Source organism: Lepeophtheirus salmonis, chromosome 1 (genome assembly GCF_016086655.4).
Source record: "Lepeophtheirus salmonis chromosome 1, UVic_Lsal_1.4, whole genome shotgun sequence".
In the NCBI taxonomy this organism is placed as follows: Eukaryota; Metazoa; Arthropoda; class Copepoda; order Siphonostomatoida; family Caligidae; genus Lepeophtheirus; species Lepeophtheirus salmonis.
This window is the reverse complement of record NC_052131.2, coordinates 23,193,266-23,210,863: the sequence shown is the minus strand read 5'-3', so window position 1 is coordinate 23,210,863 and position 17,598 is coordinate 23,193,266. Positions and strand designations below refer to the sequence as shown.

General features: G+C 28.9%; 1 protein-coding gene across 24 annotated transcripts in view; it reads right to left on the bottom strand.

Annotated features, from left to right (window-relative positions):
* The window catches only part of LOC121123780 (band 7 protein AGAP004871), a 179,097-nt gene that overhangs the window by 4,262 nt on the left and 157,237 nt on the right, over positions 1–17,598 (bottom strand). For 7 of the 24 annotated variants that reach the window (XM_071889440.1, XM_071889428.1, XM_040718905.2 and 4 more), the window contains 6 exons: positions 16,664–16,819; positions 6,630–6,727; positions 2,961–3,122; positions 1,889–1,967; positions 1,713–1,799; positions 1,313–1,472 (listed from right to left, as the gene is read on the bottom strand). In XM_071889440.1, the coding sequence (XP_071745541.1) occupies positions 1,374–1,472; positions 1,713–1,799; positions 1,889–1,967; positions 2,961–3,122; positions 6,630–6,727; positions 16,664–16,819 (681 nt within the window). In that variant the 3' untranslated portion in view covers positions 1,313–1,373. Of the gene's footprint in view, positions 1–1,312; positions 1,473–1,712; positions 1,800–1,888; positions 1,968–2,960; positions 3,123–6,629; positions 6,728–10,323; positions 10,422–15,045; positions 15,144–16,663; positions 16,820–17,598 lie in introns of all 24 variants that reach the window. The other 17 variants (XM_071889434.1, XM_071889507.1, XM_071889487.1 and 14 more) reach the window with 5 other exon arrangements.

Here is a 17,598-nt window from a genome sequence, read left to right as displayed (position 1 = left end):
TCGGATTTTGCATTTTAGAAAAAAAAAATCAGATATTATTTGGATTTCAATATTTTCTGTATTTCCTTCGTAAATTTGAACTTATTTTCTATTAATAAATTATAAACCTTTTTCTTGATTTTTTTTTTTTAAATGAGATGCAAGCCTTTTTTGAACTTTTTTTAGAGAAAATATAAATAAAAAAATCTTAAGCGCCTTTTTTTTAATAGGTGATAAAATGGTAGACATATTTCATTGAATGATATTTTTTGAGAAGATAATATTTAATTACTGATTAAAAAGGACCTTTTTTTGTCAATCCAATTATATTATGTTTGTGACCTTTTTTGAAAATTAGATGGCATATATTAAAAAATTAGTTTTGCTACAGCTTCTTGAACTTATTAATTTTTTTTTCGAGCCACTTTCACTTTTGGGGCCATAAAAAAATATTTTTTGCTTTAGGAGCATGTGATTTCCACAAGTTTTGAGAAAAACTCGCGATTAATTATCTTTCATTTTTCTTACATCAAACCATATAAATACATAATGACTAAATAATAAGTGAATTTGAATAGGTGAAAATCCGTGCCTAATGTATGATCCTTGATAGCTCTATATTTAGATAATTTATATTCCAAATATGATTCGAAGATAATAAATGTAAAGGCACTTTTTACATGGATTTATCGTTTTAGTTACGTCAGATAAGAAATAATTTAGTCATAAAATATGTACATAAAATTCATTCTTAAATTTTGTTTTACGATTTCATTTTTTCATGCATAATTATTAAAATATGATTCAAACCAACTAACTTAAATTTTAGCCAGAGGTGGGAGAAAGCCCCTATATTGTAACACCAATTAAAGTCAAAGAGTTTGTTATAAAGTTTTAAGTCATTATACACAAGTCCAGGTCCTTAACTATTTTCACGGAGTTCAGTTTGACTACTCAGATGTCTTATTAGCTCCTTATAAGTTCATAACTATTATTAATTAGTTTACTTTTGAGTATTAAGGCTTTACTTGTTACTTATTAGGGGGAACAAATAATACTCGAATATTTGAGACAATTATTTTTTTAGATGACGATTGTTAAAGACAGGATCATATTAAATGCACAAATAAAGATATTTTTACCTGAATTAGGGGGCAATTGCCCTCATCTTCCCCTACCGCCTCATATACATATGTCAAGTCTTGAGTCTAATTCCCCACCTCTGGTTATCAAACAATATTACTTTAATAAATAATGAAGAATAAAGAAATGACATCAAAAATTGAGTGAACATAGTTGTGAAACCAATTTACATCCATACAGAACGACCTACTTTATCAATTTTTGCTCAGTATGGGTAATATCGTAATTTAAACACGGATTAGAGATCAGATTTATTTCATAAATGATTTAATGAGATCAATTGGGAGTGGGAATATGATGGTGGAGTTCTTCTCCGCGCTGATTCCTGTGAGTGTTTGAAGATAGCGTAGCTAGAAAAAAGAAATGCAAATTAAACAAATTATAAATCCGCGGAATTTAGGGATTTAGGCTTAGTATAGTAAATTTATAAAGCACATTTTGATCCATTAGGACGTGGAAGTTATTTACTTAATCCTAGTTTATTTACTTTAACTCAAGATTTCTGCGCCCTCTTGTAGATATGAATATTTTGTTGGTTTGTTAATACCCTATTGTTTAATTGTAGTGTATTTTTTTATTCTTTTCTTTACCTGTAGAGCAGATGGACTTTCTTGTATAACGTCAGCTGCTTCTTTTAGAGCTCTTGATGCCTTTTGTTCTCCTTCAGCAGCTATTACCTAATGGTTTTATAAAAAAAAACAATTATAACGTAACGAATACACTAATTAATACAATAAACTCATAATAAAAAAGACAGCAAAAATACCTTAGCACGAGCTTCGCGAGCAGCTTCTGCCTCAGCTGCCATAGCTCTTTGAAGTTGCACGGGAAGTCGAACATCCTTACTGTAAACATAAAATAAAAGTCATATTCATATTTCTTTATAGAAATAGCTCATAGCTGGAGTTGTAAAAAATTTGACTTGTAAATAAAAATATACCTGAAACTTATGTGGTCACCCTGATAATTGGAAAATATTTTATGGAAGAGCAGAAATAGCTAGAAAAAGAACATATGTACCTATTCCACTCCGTATCTAATAAATACATAGACAAAAATTCCTCCGATATCGATCCTCAATTCTACTCCGAGTTTAATAAGGATTACCACTTATAACTAGTGATGGGACGATTCCAAAAACTTATGTTGCCGATTTTTTTTTTTGAAAAAAAAAATCCAAAAGGTAAATGTTTTGGAATAATTAGATTATTAGGAAGAAATTTTAAAAATTAAACTTCAACTATTAATTTTTTTCAAATATGCAATGGAAATAAGGGAGAATATTTTCTAAAATCCACAAATACTCAAAAAAAAAATTCAAAATCTACAGGTGTTCACAAAAAATAAAAATTTTTGGAAATTATATTTCAAATAGTACATTTTTGAGAAAAATTATAAATATTTATAGTTATTTAGAGAAAATTAAATTTTTGAAAAAAAAAATATGAAAAATTAAATGGAATTTCAAATATTAAATTTTCCGGTAATAAGCAAAAAAATTTTGTTATAACTTACAAAAGTAATAAATAGTTAAATACAAATAATAAATAAGAATTGGAATGGCAAATTAAACATTACTTGTCAGATCCCACGAAAAATGCCCGATTCCGATTAATCGTCCCATCACTACTTATCAATCTCTGTCATTCATGACAAACAGACCCATAGTTAAGTTATATTTATATGTTATCTTCTCAAGACTTAAAGGAACATTAAAACAACTTGGTAAAATAAAATAAAAATTGTTTAGTTTCCTACTACAAAAATTATCACACTCATTTTAGATTATCATTATTTACATATATTTTTTACAACTCTACTCATTATATTAAACTTACATTTCCACTCTCTCAACCTTGACACCCCAGGGATCTGTGGCTTCATCCAGACTTGATTGCATGGTATGTGATATTGTTTCGCGCTCGGATAATATTTCAGCTAAATTTTTGGTACCCAAAACATTTCGAAGCGTTGTTGCCGCTAAAAGTCGTGTTGAATGGCTATTAAATTAGTTAAAATACATATTAGGATTTTATTAAATAATAATTAATGAATTAAATATAGTATAGAACGTTTTCATTGACGTCATTGATTGCAAATTGAGCCAAAAAGGACGTTAATTTGGAAATATAGTGTTTATAAAGTTGAATATCTAGCAAGTTGCAGTTTTCCCCCTCTTTTTAGCTATTATTTTTTAGGGTTTTTTTTTATGACAAAAAGCCATTAGAATTAGACAAGGACCTTTTAACACAACTTCAACTTTGTTGATTTTTCTTTTTTAGACGTCATAAAAAATAAAAATAAACATTGCTCATGTCATTCATTATTGTTTATTTTTGATATACAGAGTGTTTCATTAATAAAAGTATTGAATTGTAATCTACAGGGAACAGTCTTAGAGTTACTTTATTATTACTCTCTCTTCCCATAGCTTTTTCCTTGGAGCATAACTGTTGCGATTTGAGGAAAAGAATAAAAGATGAACAAGAGATTATGTAATGTTTAGTTTTGGACTTATCCACTATTTTTATGACGTCAAAGAAAGGAAAAATTGAAAAAGTTTAAATCGCTATAAAAGATTCTTATCTAATTCTGAAGCCATTCGTCATAATGAATCTTTTAAAAGAGTGGTTCTCAAATGGGGTTGTGCATACACCTTGGGGCAGTTGGAGGCACTCCAATGGGTATTTGTAATTTTGAAAGAATATTTTATAATTGTACGTAAGGTGTGGTTTGGAGGGGCTGTATACCCCAAATTAAGGAATTTTTCATTTCTACTAGAAAATTTCATATATGAAATTCAATTTTTGGTGAATAGCAATGAATTTTAAAAATTTTCTCTAAAAAAATAATATTTTAAATTTTTCTCCTCAAAAAATTAATATTTTCAATTTTTCTCCAAAAAAATAACATTTAAATTTTTCTCCAAAAAAAACTTAGTAAAAATTAAAAAAATTCTTAGTTTTCATTTGGATCAAACAGTGGATTTTGAATTTTTTGAGAAAAAATATGGTTTTCTGAAATTTTTTCCAAATTTTTTATTTTTTTGTAAAAAGCTTTAGATTTTTGAATTTTTCTCCAAAAAAATCAAACATTTTGAAACTTATTTCAATAAGTTTAACTTTGAATTTTTTTTTCAAAAAATAATAAAATTTGGATTTCTGTTCAAAAAAAAATCCCAAAAACAAGCCCCTTTCCAAAATATAATCCTGTGGAAGCTCTTCTCACTTAAGCTAAAATCGTTGTGCCCTTGGCATTAATAAATATTTTACAAGTGGTACATCACTGAAAAAAGGTTTAGAATCCCTGTTTTAAAACAATAACAAGGAAAGGTAGATTAAAACTGAAAAAAAAAAAAAGCTGTGGCGAAGGAAAGTATAAATCAATTTTAGGAAATTAATTTCTATTAAATGTATTTGTTTATGTATCCAAAATGGCCGACTTCAAAAAATGAATACGTCATGTGAAAACTCTCTAAATACATAATTTAAAAAAAAAGGTATTAATATAATTTAATTGGGAAATGAGGAATATATCTAAAAAAACTACTAGGATCGTACTAGTCGTGAAAAGTACAAGAAAATCATGCTATAACTGATAACTAATTACAATTAATATATTATTATTCTACATCAAGTCTCGTATCCCGACCAGGTAGATCCGTTTATTTAGGCAGTGCAAAGTCTTTAGTGAACACATATGATCCCAATTGCAAAGGTATATAACGGCGTTACTTCACACGTCATTACTTTCATTATATCTCGCAACCTTTCCCCCAAAAACAAAAGACAAAAGGACTCAAAATCAGTACAATTTTCCAAAGTCTGTGATTATTTTTCATTTATTAGGAAATTAGTATTCACAGCTAAAAAAAAGCGCAAATTTGAGTTGAACCAATCAACGTTTATAAAATTGTTATTGGGAAAGAAGCAGAAATATCAATAGGGAATAATAAAATACAGTGTAGATTTTTGTGGTAAATCTCACTTACACAAAAATATACATAGTTTGTGTATGTCAGTTGTCAATGTTTCTTTTTTTTAAATTATAAATGTTCTGAACGTTGATTGGATGAATTTGAATTGGGCAAATTAAGGAGTAATTCCTTTTTACTAGAAAATTAATTTTTTTTTAATTTAATATATGAAATTAAATTAAATTTTATATTTTTTTATTCCCAAAAAGTTATTTTTTCACATTTATTTCCAAAAATTTAATTTTCTATGAATAACTACGGATTTCTGAAATTTTTTCCTTCGTATTACATTCAAAATTTAATCTTTGAAATTTTTTTCCAAAAAATGTAATATTTCACAATCGCTGTGGATTTTCGGAAAAAAATTCGAAAAAATTTAATATGTAATTTGTTTTTTAGAAAATTAAAATTTTTAAAAACTAAGCCCCTCTCAAATAATAACATTATTTTGCAAATGCCCCTGGAAGCTGTCTCATACCAAACTAATATAACTCCTTAATTGACGGTATTATTTAACATATAATATAAGCGTTTGTTACTCACATAGAGAGCTCTGGGAAAGGTATTTTCGGCATGTAGCATTTTTTTTTAAAACAACAATCTAAAGACGGTAATACCATCTTGGGAATAATTTATACTTTTTCCATTCCCTTGTTAAGAGCTGTGAACAAGTCCACAATTATGGAATAATAATTCGATTGCTGGGAATAATTGGCTAACTACATAGAGTGAAATCCGAATATAATACAATTACGCTTATAGTCAACGATCTCTCAGATACAAATAATCCAAGAAATACTTGGCATAGAAGAAACATGAAGTCAACTTTTTGTCCTTCTTTTGTCATCAACTTTATAAGAATTTATGAGAAAGACGATTTTTCCTTTTTATAGGTACAAACCGTAAGCTGACACCATCATTTTTATTCTACTTATATGATTCTTTTTAAATTCATTTCACGTTGCTTCTTAAAGAATACGGATATATATCATGAGTGCCAACTAAAAAACACTTTTATTGGAAGATAAGCTCCAAAATCATCAAGGTTTTGTCAAAAACATGATTAATCACACAATGGTTGCCTAAAATACTAAGTTTCGAAAATACTATTTTCCAACAAAGATTGGAACTAACTGAAAATGATATTACTTTGAAAAATAGTGCCATCTATGTGAGAAGCCCAGGACTTTCTACTCCATATGTTACTTCGATTATAAGAAATTTCCGGATATAATCAACTTTTCATCCATGTAGAAAAGAAAAACAGTTTCCATATGGGGATTTGACTGTACCAACAATTGATTTGAACCCTTTTTTTTTTTTTTTTTTTTTTGGTTTTTCAGACTTTTTAAAGAGAAGGGCTTCGAGTACACAATAAAATTATTGACCTGATATCCATAAACACAAATTAATAAAAATCACGTGCAATACTTTTTTTAATATTTGTTTTAGTGTAACACATAAAAATGATTTCTTAAAAAAAAAAAAAAAAAAAAGATCACTCAAGTGTAAGACCATAAAATCTTTTTACCTGAAGTTTTCCACGTTTGAGATACAAATGGTAGGATTCGAGACTCGATAGTACACGACGGCATCTACGGCCACGGTGACTGAATCCCGAGACAAGATCTATTCGGGAATTCATATGTATATATATATGATAGAAGTTTTTTTGTTTTATGATAGAAGAAGAAATAAAATAATAATAAAAGTTGGATAGAGAAACAAGAAATAAAATAAAAATTCGGGAGTATGACACGAAAAAGTATTAAAGTAATTTTTTTTGTAATACTTTTTTATGAGATACAAAAAAATATATAAAAACACTCAAATATGTAAATCTATGTTGTATGTAAATGGTAAAAATCAAGACCATGTTCTCATTTCCATTAACTCATTGAGGATAGAGAGCTAAAAAAAAAAACCAGTAGTTCGTTCATACTGGGATCCATGTTGAACATGGTTGTGTCATAAAAAGTTGGCAAACCTTTATAGAGTATGTACATATATATATGTAAAATATATTTGTATTATTTGATAAGGATCGAGTCTGATTTTACGAATTAAATTTTTAAATTAAAATGAATCATTTCATTTTATAAAAAAAATTATATTGTTACAACTAAAGATCTATACATTAAAATTAATTTCCTCTTTTAAATTGATTTTTTTGTTATGCAAATGGTAAGAATCGGCATTTATAACGAGGACCCATGATTTTAAAGAAAAGCTGTATTAGAACGGAGTCCATTTGAAATATGTAATGACGTTAACAAAAGGATTAATGGAATTTACGTCTATGTAGACAAGTAATTACATAAACTGGTAAAGTATAGCACTACAGGCACGTTTCCACTTTTTTGAAAGGAGGTTTTGTGATAACATATTTGCCAACACATCGAAGTTGATGCTAGATTGGTCTTAAGTCTGATTTTCTAACCAGTCTATTTTAACTCCATTTTGGTCTTTTTTTTCATCAGTTTGATCTATTTTATGATTGAACGGTCCTATGGACCAATTAGTCGGTCGTATGATCCTAATTATCCTTTTTTTGTTTCACTCCTAGTGAAAATCAAAGACTTTAAAAGAAAAAAAACTAATTAAATGAAAGCTAAAACGTATAATTACTAATTACTTTATGTATTTTGTCTCTTTGAAAGAGGTTATGATTAAACATCAACAACTGAAATGATGAAGTTAGTAAAGGGGGATCCGCCGGACTATATTTTGGGGGAAATGCCTTAGTTTTGGAATTTTTTTCAGAAAAATTCCAAAATGATTTTTGAAAAGAAAATTTTAAAAATAAGATGATTTTTAAAAAATTTCATCCATTAGGGGGAGCTACAGCCCCTCCATCCCACCCTCTATAGTGACTACGTCATTTCAACTGTTGTAGTTATTATAAAAGACCCAAAAGGACCGATTCTACGACAAACAATTTCGTTTGGCCGGACTGATAGGACTGTAGTCTTTTTTGTTTTGTTTTTTGGACTGATCCAACACTACTCAAGATCACTCCATCACAAATTTACAAAAAAAAAAAAAAATACAAATTGTCACTCGACTATAACAGAATTGGATATTTTGTTTTTGAAACATGATCTCTTATTTATAAGAAATGAATATGTGCTAATTTTCAACTCACTAAGTGTGTCCTATCATAAGATATGATCACTTAATTGAAGCCCTTCTCCAACTGCGTTGTAATCAATAACTTTTTAAGGTAGCTGATGTAGCTGTAAAACATTTTTCTCAATAATTTGAATTAGATAGCAGGACAATGTCATTTGGTAGAATTAATTAGTGTTTTTACAACTAAATGTTAGCGCTATTTACCGATGAGTTTTTTTGTTTTTTTTTACAATTATATTGTAAAAATGTCCAACATTCAACTATTAGTATCTAATTAGTGATTTATTCCTTGTAATTTGTACGCTAGAATTCTTTTAATAGATTTAGGGCTAAGGGTTTAACACTAGCATTTATGTAAATATCAATAAACTAGTCTTAAGCATGGCGGCATACATGGTTAACTATAATTTAGCGTTGAGCATTGAAATATTAGTAGGGACATGATTGAACAAATTGGCCTTAAATGATGAATATTGCTTTCTCGAGTTGATAAAATAAAGATAATACTTAGAGATAGTGTTGCCTTGGTCCCTATTTATTTGATACAGTCCAATATTTGAAAGAGTCATGTCCGTCGCTTCCTTGGAACCTTTCCTTAACTATTAGTTGTTAAAATTTTCCCTAATAATATAGATGGTTCATCAAATCAAATAAGATATATGAGATATGTATTAAGGGCATACAATTTTTGCAAGTGCATATCTTGCAAAAATATAACTTGTATCACTTTAACGCAATATAAAACGAACATATAATTTATTAATATAGTTTATTCTATTAATACACAGAATAGTTAGAAAAAGGAAGAACACATTGAATGATAGCACAGGAGATCGATTTTGCCTTCAAAAAGGACCAATAAGTGGGAATGGACTGGACAGCTAGCGGTACTCTCAAATAAGGATTAATACATCACTACTTGGATAATCGGAAATTTATTTACACATTCATTATTATCGTGCCAATGACGGTATTTTTTTAAACCTTTCTCTCATAACGTTGCCATGAGCAACACTTCAGAAAATTTTCTCTATTATCAACAAAATATAAAAAAAAGGATGACTTGCAAGAATTATTGGGTTAATATTGTTTAGGGATAAATATTCATGCATTTTAGCATTGGAAATACTTGAGTTTACCTGTTTCACAATTGTTTTATTCCTTTCAGTTACAAAAAACTTTAATAATTACGTCTATGAAGCTTTAATTAAATTATTTATTATTAGAATAATAATAAAAATTGTGTTTTATTGAATGAAATTCTTGGTAGCATTCTTAGTTAGTAATCAATAAATTTTGTGCTTAAACTTTATAGATCATTATTGTTACATTCTAATATTGTGTTAATATGAAATAAAAATTAAATTATTTTATTTTTTTCCTTGGAGTATGTTTCTTATAGTCAAAATATTGTAAAAAAGTTATAGAAAATTTTAAATTTCACTTATTTTTAATTCATGAGAGAAAGGGTAAGCTTATGATTTATGACGTTATTTATAATGGATTGGACCAAGTAAACAAATCCTACACTATTTAAAAAGTTAGCATATAACGTCACTGCTATGAAAGTAATGAAGATGGAAGCATCACATATATAATCATTTTAAGGGTTTCTTTCTAACATTCCCAAATTATATACTAATTGGCGAAACCCCACAGTCAGTAAGATTTATTACAACGTATAGAAATTTAAATCAGAGAAGGGCTGCAAATAAGAGGCTTATGTCTATAAAACCACTATGATTTACGAGTTAATCATTGTTAGACGTTATTTTCTCTGTTTTTCAATTTTGGGATTATAGAGTGATGTTCATGTGTTCGGAGTTGACTTGGATTGATGAGCCATACGATTAATGTGTTTACAATAGGTTTTTTCTTTTAATAGTCTCTTTAAATAAAAAAAGTATCAAAAAAATCAAAAGGACTCCTTAAAATTTTATTTATGATGTAGTTTCAAAAAAACAACACAGAGCTAAAAAAATGAAAACGAGCCCTTAATACCTAAAAGGATATAAGCGCATAACAGGGGTTGACATTAGCAAATAATATTCTTTTAAACTACAGTAGAGATAGAGAGAGAGATATTTCCTTACTTTATATTGTCTACAACGCATATAACCCTATCTGAATGAGAGGTACGCCAGTAGATTACAGCATCCACGCTGATCGTGACGCAGTCCCGCGTCAATATCTTGAAATAAAAAGTGTAATAATAATAAAATAAATTGGAAATGAAACAAATATTTTTTTAAGTAGGAAAAAAATAAAGAATAAAGACTATATTGTGGCTTATTTATAATGATGCGCGTTTTTTGCCAAAGTCCATGGAGCTACAATGAGTCATAGAGTGTGGGAAGAATGGGTTCCATACATTAATTTCGAAATATCAAGGGATAAAAGGGGTGAATTATAATGATGATCCTCTCCATAAACCTTAATAGGTGAAGTAAATAGTTCTGAGTGTTTTTTCCCCCTTATTTTGACAATTAAAATAGTTAGAATTATTCGATTTAGATAGTTCCAAAAGGTTTTCTCTCTAATCTTCAGTTCCTGGCCAATGGAATAAGTGCTCTTATGACGTTGCAACTCGACGATTTTCATTATTTTATCGACATTTTCTACGTCCATATTACCAGAAGGGAATCGTTTGCTGTTGCATTCGATACTATATTGGGTCCATAAACGTCACAATTTTGCCGGCTTCCCCTTCCTTTTCACCGTGGTCATAGTGTTATTAAAGCATATATTAAACTTTCTCTTTCTTTATTTCTATTTTGGAATGCTGTAACACATAACATAAACATTTTTAATGTAATGTATTAATCGTACACATCTAGCGTAAGACGCTCAGAACTTTTTACTTAACCTAATATTCAATGAAGGTGAAACTCAATGAACTTTCGGGAATGGCCATAATGTGTAGAATTTTTAACCAAAATTAATATTTTCATATTTTTGTTTCGTTTTATATTTTTTTATTAGCGAAAAAAGGGAGCTTCTGCTGACTCTCAATTAATTTTAAATTGCCTAAACCGGTCGATTGAATCGTGTACCCGATACATCGATAGAGTCTCAATAAGAAACTATGAAACGCTGTTAGATTGTTTTTACAAGTTGATATATATTCAATCCATAGATTTGAAAGCAAAGTAATGTTTCAATAGTGAGTACCACTAATGTTTTCTATAAATTTTCCAATTGATAAAACTAATTTTTGAAAGCATTATTTGGAAATATTATAGAAAACCAAAAGTATTGTCCATTATTTTTGTCTTTCATTTTCTGTATCTCGAACAAAAATCGTATAGTCCCTCCAATTTATTCTAAGTTATCCAACTTTTACTGCATAATCACATCACTCAATAAGTCTTGTCTGATGCATATATGGGAATATTGTAGACAAACCATAGTAATTTCCGGTTGGTACTAAATTTTAAACTATATGTCTTAAAAATTCATTGTATTTTGATCGTCTGTTTAGAGGCTACTGTCGTTTTAGGGAATCCATTTTTGTAATTTTCAAAAAAATGTTTAGAAAAGATCTTCGTTTGTATATTTTTGATGTGGAAAAATAATGTTGAAGCCAAACAATGGCATGATAAGCATTATAGAATCTCTTTAGCAGGGATATCAACTATTATTGAATTGTATGATTAATTTAAATGTGAAGGTACCGATGATGCTAAATACTCTGTTTTACATAAATCGGCAGTTGTTTCACAAAACATCAAAAAAGTATCTCCAAAATAGTTTTAAAATGCAATAAAATGAAGTTGCATGAGATAGAAAACATCTTTAAGATTTTCAGAAGGTAGTCTTTGACAATTTCATAAGAAAACTTGAGCAAATACAAGTTTATTTTGAAGTGCGTATGTCATTTGTTCGCACAGGGTCAACAAACATCGACAATTCAAAGCGCTGTTTCGAGCTATTTCCAGCAAAATAAATATAATTTCATGCATCCTTATTTAAAAATTGATTATAAGTGGATCCAAAACGACACGCCTAAATCAAGAAAATTGTTTATTGAGTTAGGAGCGGTCGGTAAAAGTTGTTTACAATTTTGGGGTCACTAAAAAGACTGTAACCTCTAAGCTAACGATCAGGATACAAATAAACTATACTGTTTGAGGGTTAATACTAACCGGGAAGTTACGTAGGTATACCAATAATGTTACCGATGACTTATTGAGTGTTGTATTACATAGCAAGTTCTTCGTCCAAATAGCTTGATCTAACTGTGCACTTTTCTGAGAAGAGTCACCGTCAGCAATCTCAGATATGTCTGCACAAATAAACCTTTTTATATAAATAATTTTATTTGTTGTCAACGGACGTAAATTGCAACTCATCGTGAGTTCAATGTACGTTTTATAGGGAGTTGGATGAAGAAAAAAATAATAAAATGATTTATCCTTTTCTGTCTTTTTTTAACTTTTGCATAGAACAATAATAGTAAAAATAATCGCACAACATGAAATTGCATAGTATATTTATGAATGTAAACATGTTCAGTCGTATATGTAACAAAAAAATGACTTGGAGAGGAACAACCAGGATATGATTATTGATTGAAAAAGAAAGTTATGCACTGCATTGTGCTTGTATCTAATAAAGTTAAATTTAACATAGAAATTTCAATTAAATACCTCTGTTACTTCTCTGAGGTCCTTGAAAACTCATATTAATCACATATGTGTATATTTATATGTTATTTTATTTTATTTAGTTTGACCAACTAAGGTCAATTTTTGAGGATATAATTGAATTAAAACATTAGTGTAATTTACATTTTGACCGCAGTTTGACGTAGTTATTAAAATAATAAACGCACACTCAAAAATGATGTTTCTCCAAATATCCAGACAAATTTTCCTTTATCAATAAAGATTATGTATTACATGAGGTTTTCAAACCAGATGTGTACCATTTGGGGTCCACTTACCATTTTGGAAATAATACATTAAACGTTTGTTTTAATTCAATATTCTCATTTATTTAATAACAATTCTACATAAAAAAAAACCCCTTATAATTGGTAAAAAAAAAAGGAAGGGCACATTATTCTATGTATATGGACGATTTACCGTCCAACACGTCTTGTCAACTGATGCAAGGCACTATTATTTAGGTAAGACCACATATGGTTTTAAATGATAATTATGACTGAAAACACTATGAAACGTGAAAAATCTCAGCACAGTACCAAGTTTATATCACATGAAAATGATGCCTTGGAGAAATTTGAATTTTGACTTCTTATATGTGCTTATAATTTGAGATCTTGTCAGGTTTTGATTTGATAGAGAATGCCTTAAGTGGCATTGTTATACATAAATTGTCTCTATGGAGTATTTCTTGCCTTGATAACAAAAAATTTTACAAAGCCAAAGAAGATAGTACATAGGAAATCACAAAACCTTTTAATAAATTAGAAACAATTTATTTAGAATGATACTAAAAACTTATATTTACTCGAGGAAAGACATTCTATCGAAACTTATAATAATAGAAAAAAATATTTTAACACAAAATAAAGGAGATTGAAAGTTGAAAAATACTCAAATTGTCCACTAGTACAATATAGTTATTTATTATATAGTATAACTTATTAACTATAGTTATATAAGATATATAATCATCTAAACTTTAGAAGTGTTTGGGAATTGTGATTGCATAAACTATAGAGCACGTTTGAAATTTGTGAAGTAAACTTAGTAAGTTTCATTTATTAATGGTACTTAATACCTTCAATTTATAACCATTTAGACGATAACTTTACGAATACTCAATAGAAGCCTAGATTATAAAAAAGTTTTGTTTACATAAATTATAATAATTTCTGTAGCCGGAGTCACTACTAATTTTCCGACTCTTGACTCCACCAAAAATGGTACCGTCTCCAACTTCATAACTCCGACTCTGCAGTCCTGCTTGACATATGAGTTTAATTCGTTCTTTGACAGAACTCGTAAGTGAAAGAAATAGCTAAAAAAGTGATGTTTTAAGTGGCTCTCGCGTTCGGCCAATAACTCTCCCCTATTTGGAATTTTAATTACAAAAATCGTATCTTATGGCACTCGTATCTCAAGGTATTACTGTATTTGTAGTTTTCCCCATTGTTGATGTTCATCGCTGCAGACCAAAGATATTGATCTACTAAATCCCTTTCTTATCTCTATTCATTATTTCTCTATTATCTAGTCTATAATTCTAATAGATACTTTTTTTGTTGTGGCAATAAAATGCCCCAAGAAAGTTTTCACGCCTGGATTTGAATCAAAAAAGGAAGGTAGAGTGAAATATGTTAATTGATTGCAAAGGGTGCTTACTTTTGAGTAATGTAAGACTTTTAATATGCAAAGAAAAAAATTATGCAATTATTTTTTGTATTTGCTTGGTAAAAGCATTTCATCATTAGTTTTTCTTGAATGGAATGGACAAGTCCTGAAAAAATAAGATTTATTTATCATGAATAAATAAAGTCATTGATATTTGCGTAATTGAGAGTCCTAGTTATAAATACCAGCTGATTATTTCCAATTGAAATATAATACCGTTCCTACTTACAAAAAAAAATATTACAAAAAATCATATTGTGTTATTCACAAATTACAGTAGAAGCAAAAAAAAAAACACCTTGGAAATGAACGTTGAAAAAAGAAAAAGAAATCCCCAAAGCAACATGCTCAGTGGTGACCTTTGATCTTTAAAGTTTATTTCGTTGGTTGTTTTTCAATATAATAAGAATATATGAAAAATAATCTACATTCACTTTCAAGACAACAGAAGTATGCTGCTACAAATTTATATACCTGAAGTCATCGACAATACAGAGAGCTTGTTCAGCATCAATAATGTTGAAAAAAACGACAGCATCCACAGTTACAGTGACTGAATCTCTGGATAACATCTATATAAATAGGTATAAGAAATAAAGTAAGTCATTTAATCTCCAACTAACCCAGTTCCCATAGTATCTTTGGGTAGTAGATATCTTATACTTTTTATTAAATACCTAATTAGATTCATATATTTATAAATTTGTTGAGATTGGTTATTACAACAATGACGTCATAGCTTGTATCTACATTTATCATTATGTTTTTCAAAAATAGATACTTATATATTTCAACTCTTCCTCAAAAAAAAAATTATACAAAGGAAATTATGGGGAAACGAATGAAGGTTTAAATTTGAAACTTGTGTCAGAGATAATAACTATTGGTCCAAATTTGGATTTAAACTGAGCAAGTACTTAATATGTTTATTGTGACTATTATGTTACAATATCACTAGCTAAATTAATTTAGCAGATTAAATACTTCAAAACTTCCTCAGACAAAGATTATGTGTTGGTTGAGAATCAGCAGTTTAACATAAATGAAACTTACATGTTTTAAAAGTTATTTCTATTCGCTACAAAAATCGAAAGAATTATATCATCTACTTGTTATCGTAATTTCACATGAGTTATGTCCTTTCTATGAGGTCTTTTGGCAACGATTTCCTGGAACACACTGTAGTATTCTCCTGTCAAGGAATATTATATAACTGTAATCCTCGCTCTTATATTACAGTCCATTTTAACCTATAGTATTAGTAGAATAGTTTGAAATAGCGAGGAAATTGAATCAAAACAGTTTTGGAATAAATGTCTCAAGAAAATATTATATTTTTTATGTATTTACTTCAAATAATGAGAATAATAATTTTTATATTTATAATTCTTTATATTTTTAAGACATTCAATGCACAATTGTTGTAATTCGATCCAATCTTTCATTTCATAACAACTATACTAATAGTAAAATAGATAAGTTGCCCTTGGTAGGAAAAAAGGAGAGTGTATTTCCACGTATAGAGTTGTTGTAACAGTGAACCTTTGCTTTATAATGTGTTTACTTTGATATAGACAGCAAAACAGCACGATTCAATTCATTATAAGGGGCTGGTATTATTTTACATTTGAGACGGATTTGTGGGACTGTACTAAGCTTTTATAGAATTGCAGCTATAGTTTCTAAATTAAGACCGAAACAATATTTTGATTCATTTATATAATAGTCCAATTAACATCATTGAATAATGAGCTCCTCTATTAATATTTAAATACACTTTGGAAAAGTGTATTTAAGTATTTCTCCAAAATTAGGAAATCTTTCAATTTATAATTAAATTCCTCTTGATCATAGTACGACGATATTTGGGTATTTATGTTTTATGATCCAATTCTTCTTTGTGGCATTTTGAATCATGTTTTTCTTTCTTCTTAAAAAAATGTGAACATTTTTACCGATTACGTTAAAATTACCGAACATACTCCAATGTTACTGGTTTGGTAGCTATTACCGTATAATAAAAGCATTATTATTAATCTGATGAGGCATTGTTGCTATGGCGTCAAGGCTCCCTAACCACAAAATCACTTACCTCTTGAGGGGGAACATCAAACGAAACCGTTCTTAGATCCACACACCGATATGTGTCAATGCAAGGGATTACAGTGAAGATACCGGGTCCTTTGGATCCACCTTTTCGTAATCGTCCAAGACGAAAAATAACTGCTCTTTCATATTCTGCAACAACCTAAATTTGTAAAATTAAAGATAAGAATTTAAAAAAGTATAAGAACTTGAATTTAAGTGTAGGTAAGACGTATATATGAAAGTTATCACTATTTTCGAAATGAAATATTATGAAGGTGTCCATTTGAAATATAAATGTTCCATCTTTCAGAATTACAATAATAGTTTAGACTAAGTCTTTCAGCCATAATAAATACATTTGAAATTGAAATAATATATTGATTTTGGATATTCCCCGAACAACATTTAACTATCTTAATGTGAGAAGGCAACTTAGCTATTTTCAAATAATTACATAAATCCCCCAATGATAACTAATATGCTTCAATTTGATTTGGACCAAGCAAAAAGTGTGTGTGTTTTTTTAGAGATATTTTCAAAGGTTAGCAATGAATTTTCCATAATGCGTGAATCATCAATTTCTTTTGTTGACTATTTCATAGTGATCTGAAAATGGAGTTTGTTGGGGGGGGGGCAATTCTAAAAAATATACCATTACATCCTTAAACTAAAATTCTTGTAATTTTTAGAAGTATTTACAATGTGTCCCTGCGAATCGTGAACGAATTTTCCAGTAAATAGTAAGAACAATGAGACTTTATATATTTATTTTATTTTATGTAAAGAATTAAATGTCAAAGTGGGCACCCTTAGCCTCTACTAGGCCTTCAATCCTAGGCCCAAAGGTATTTTAGATCTTCTTCACGTATTCCGCCAACAGGTTAACCCACCTCTTTTCTATCGTGGCCTTTAAGGGATACACACATTCCCGAAGGAGGT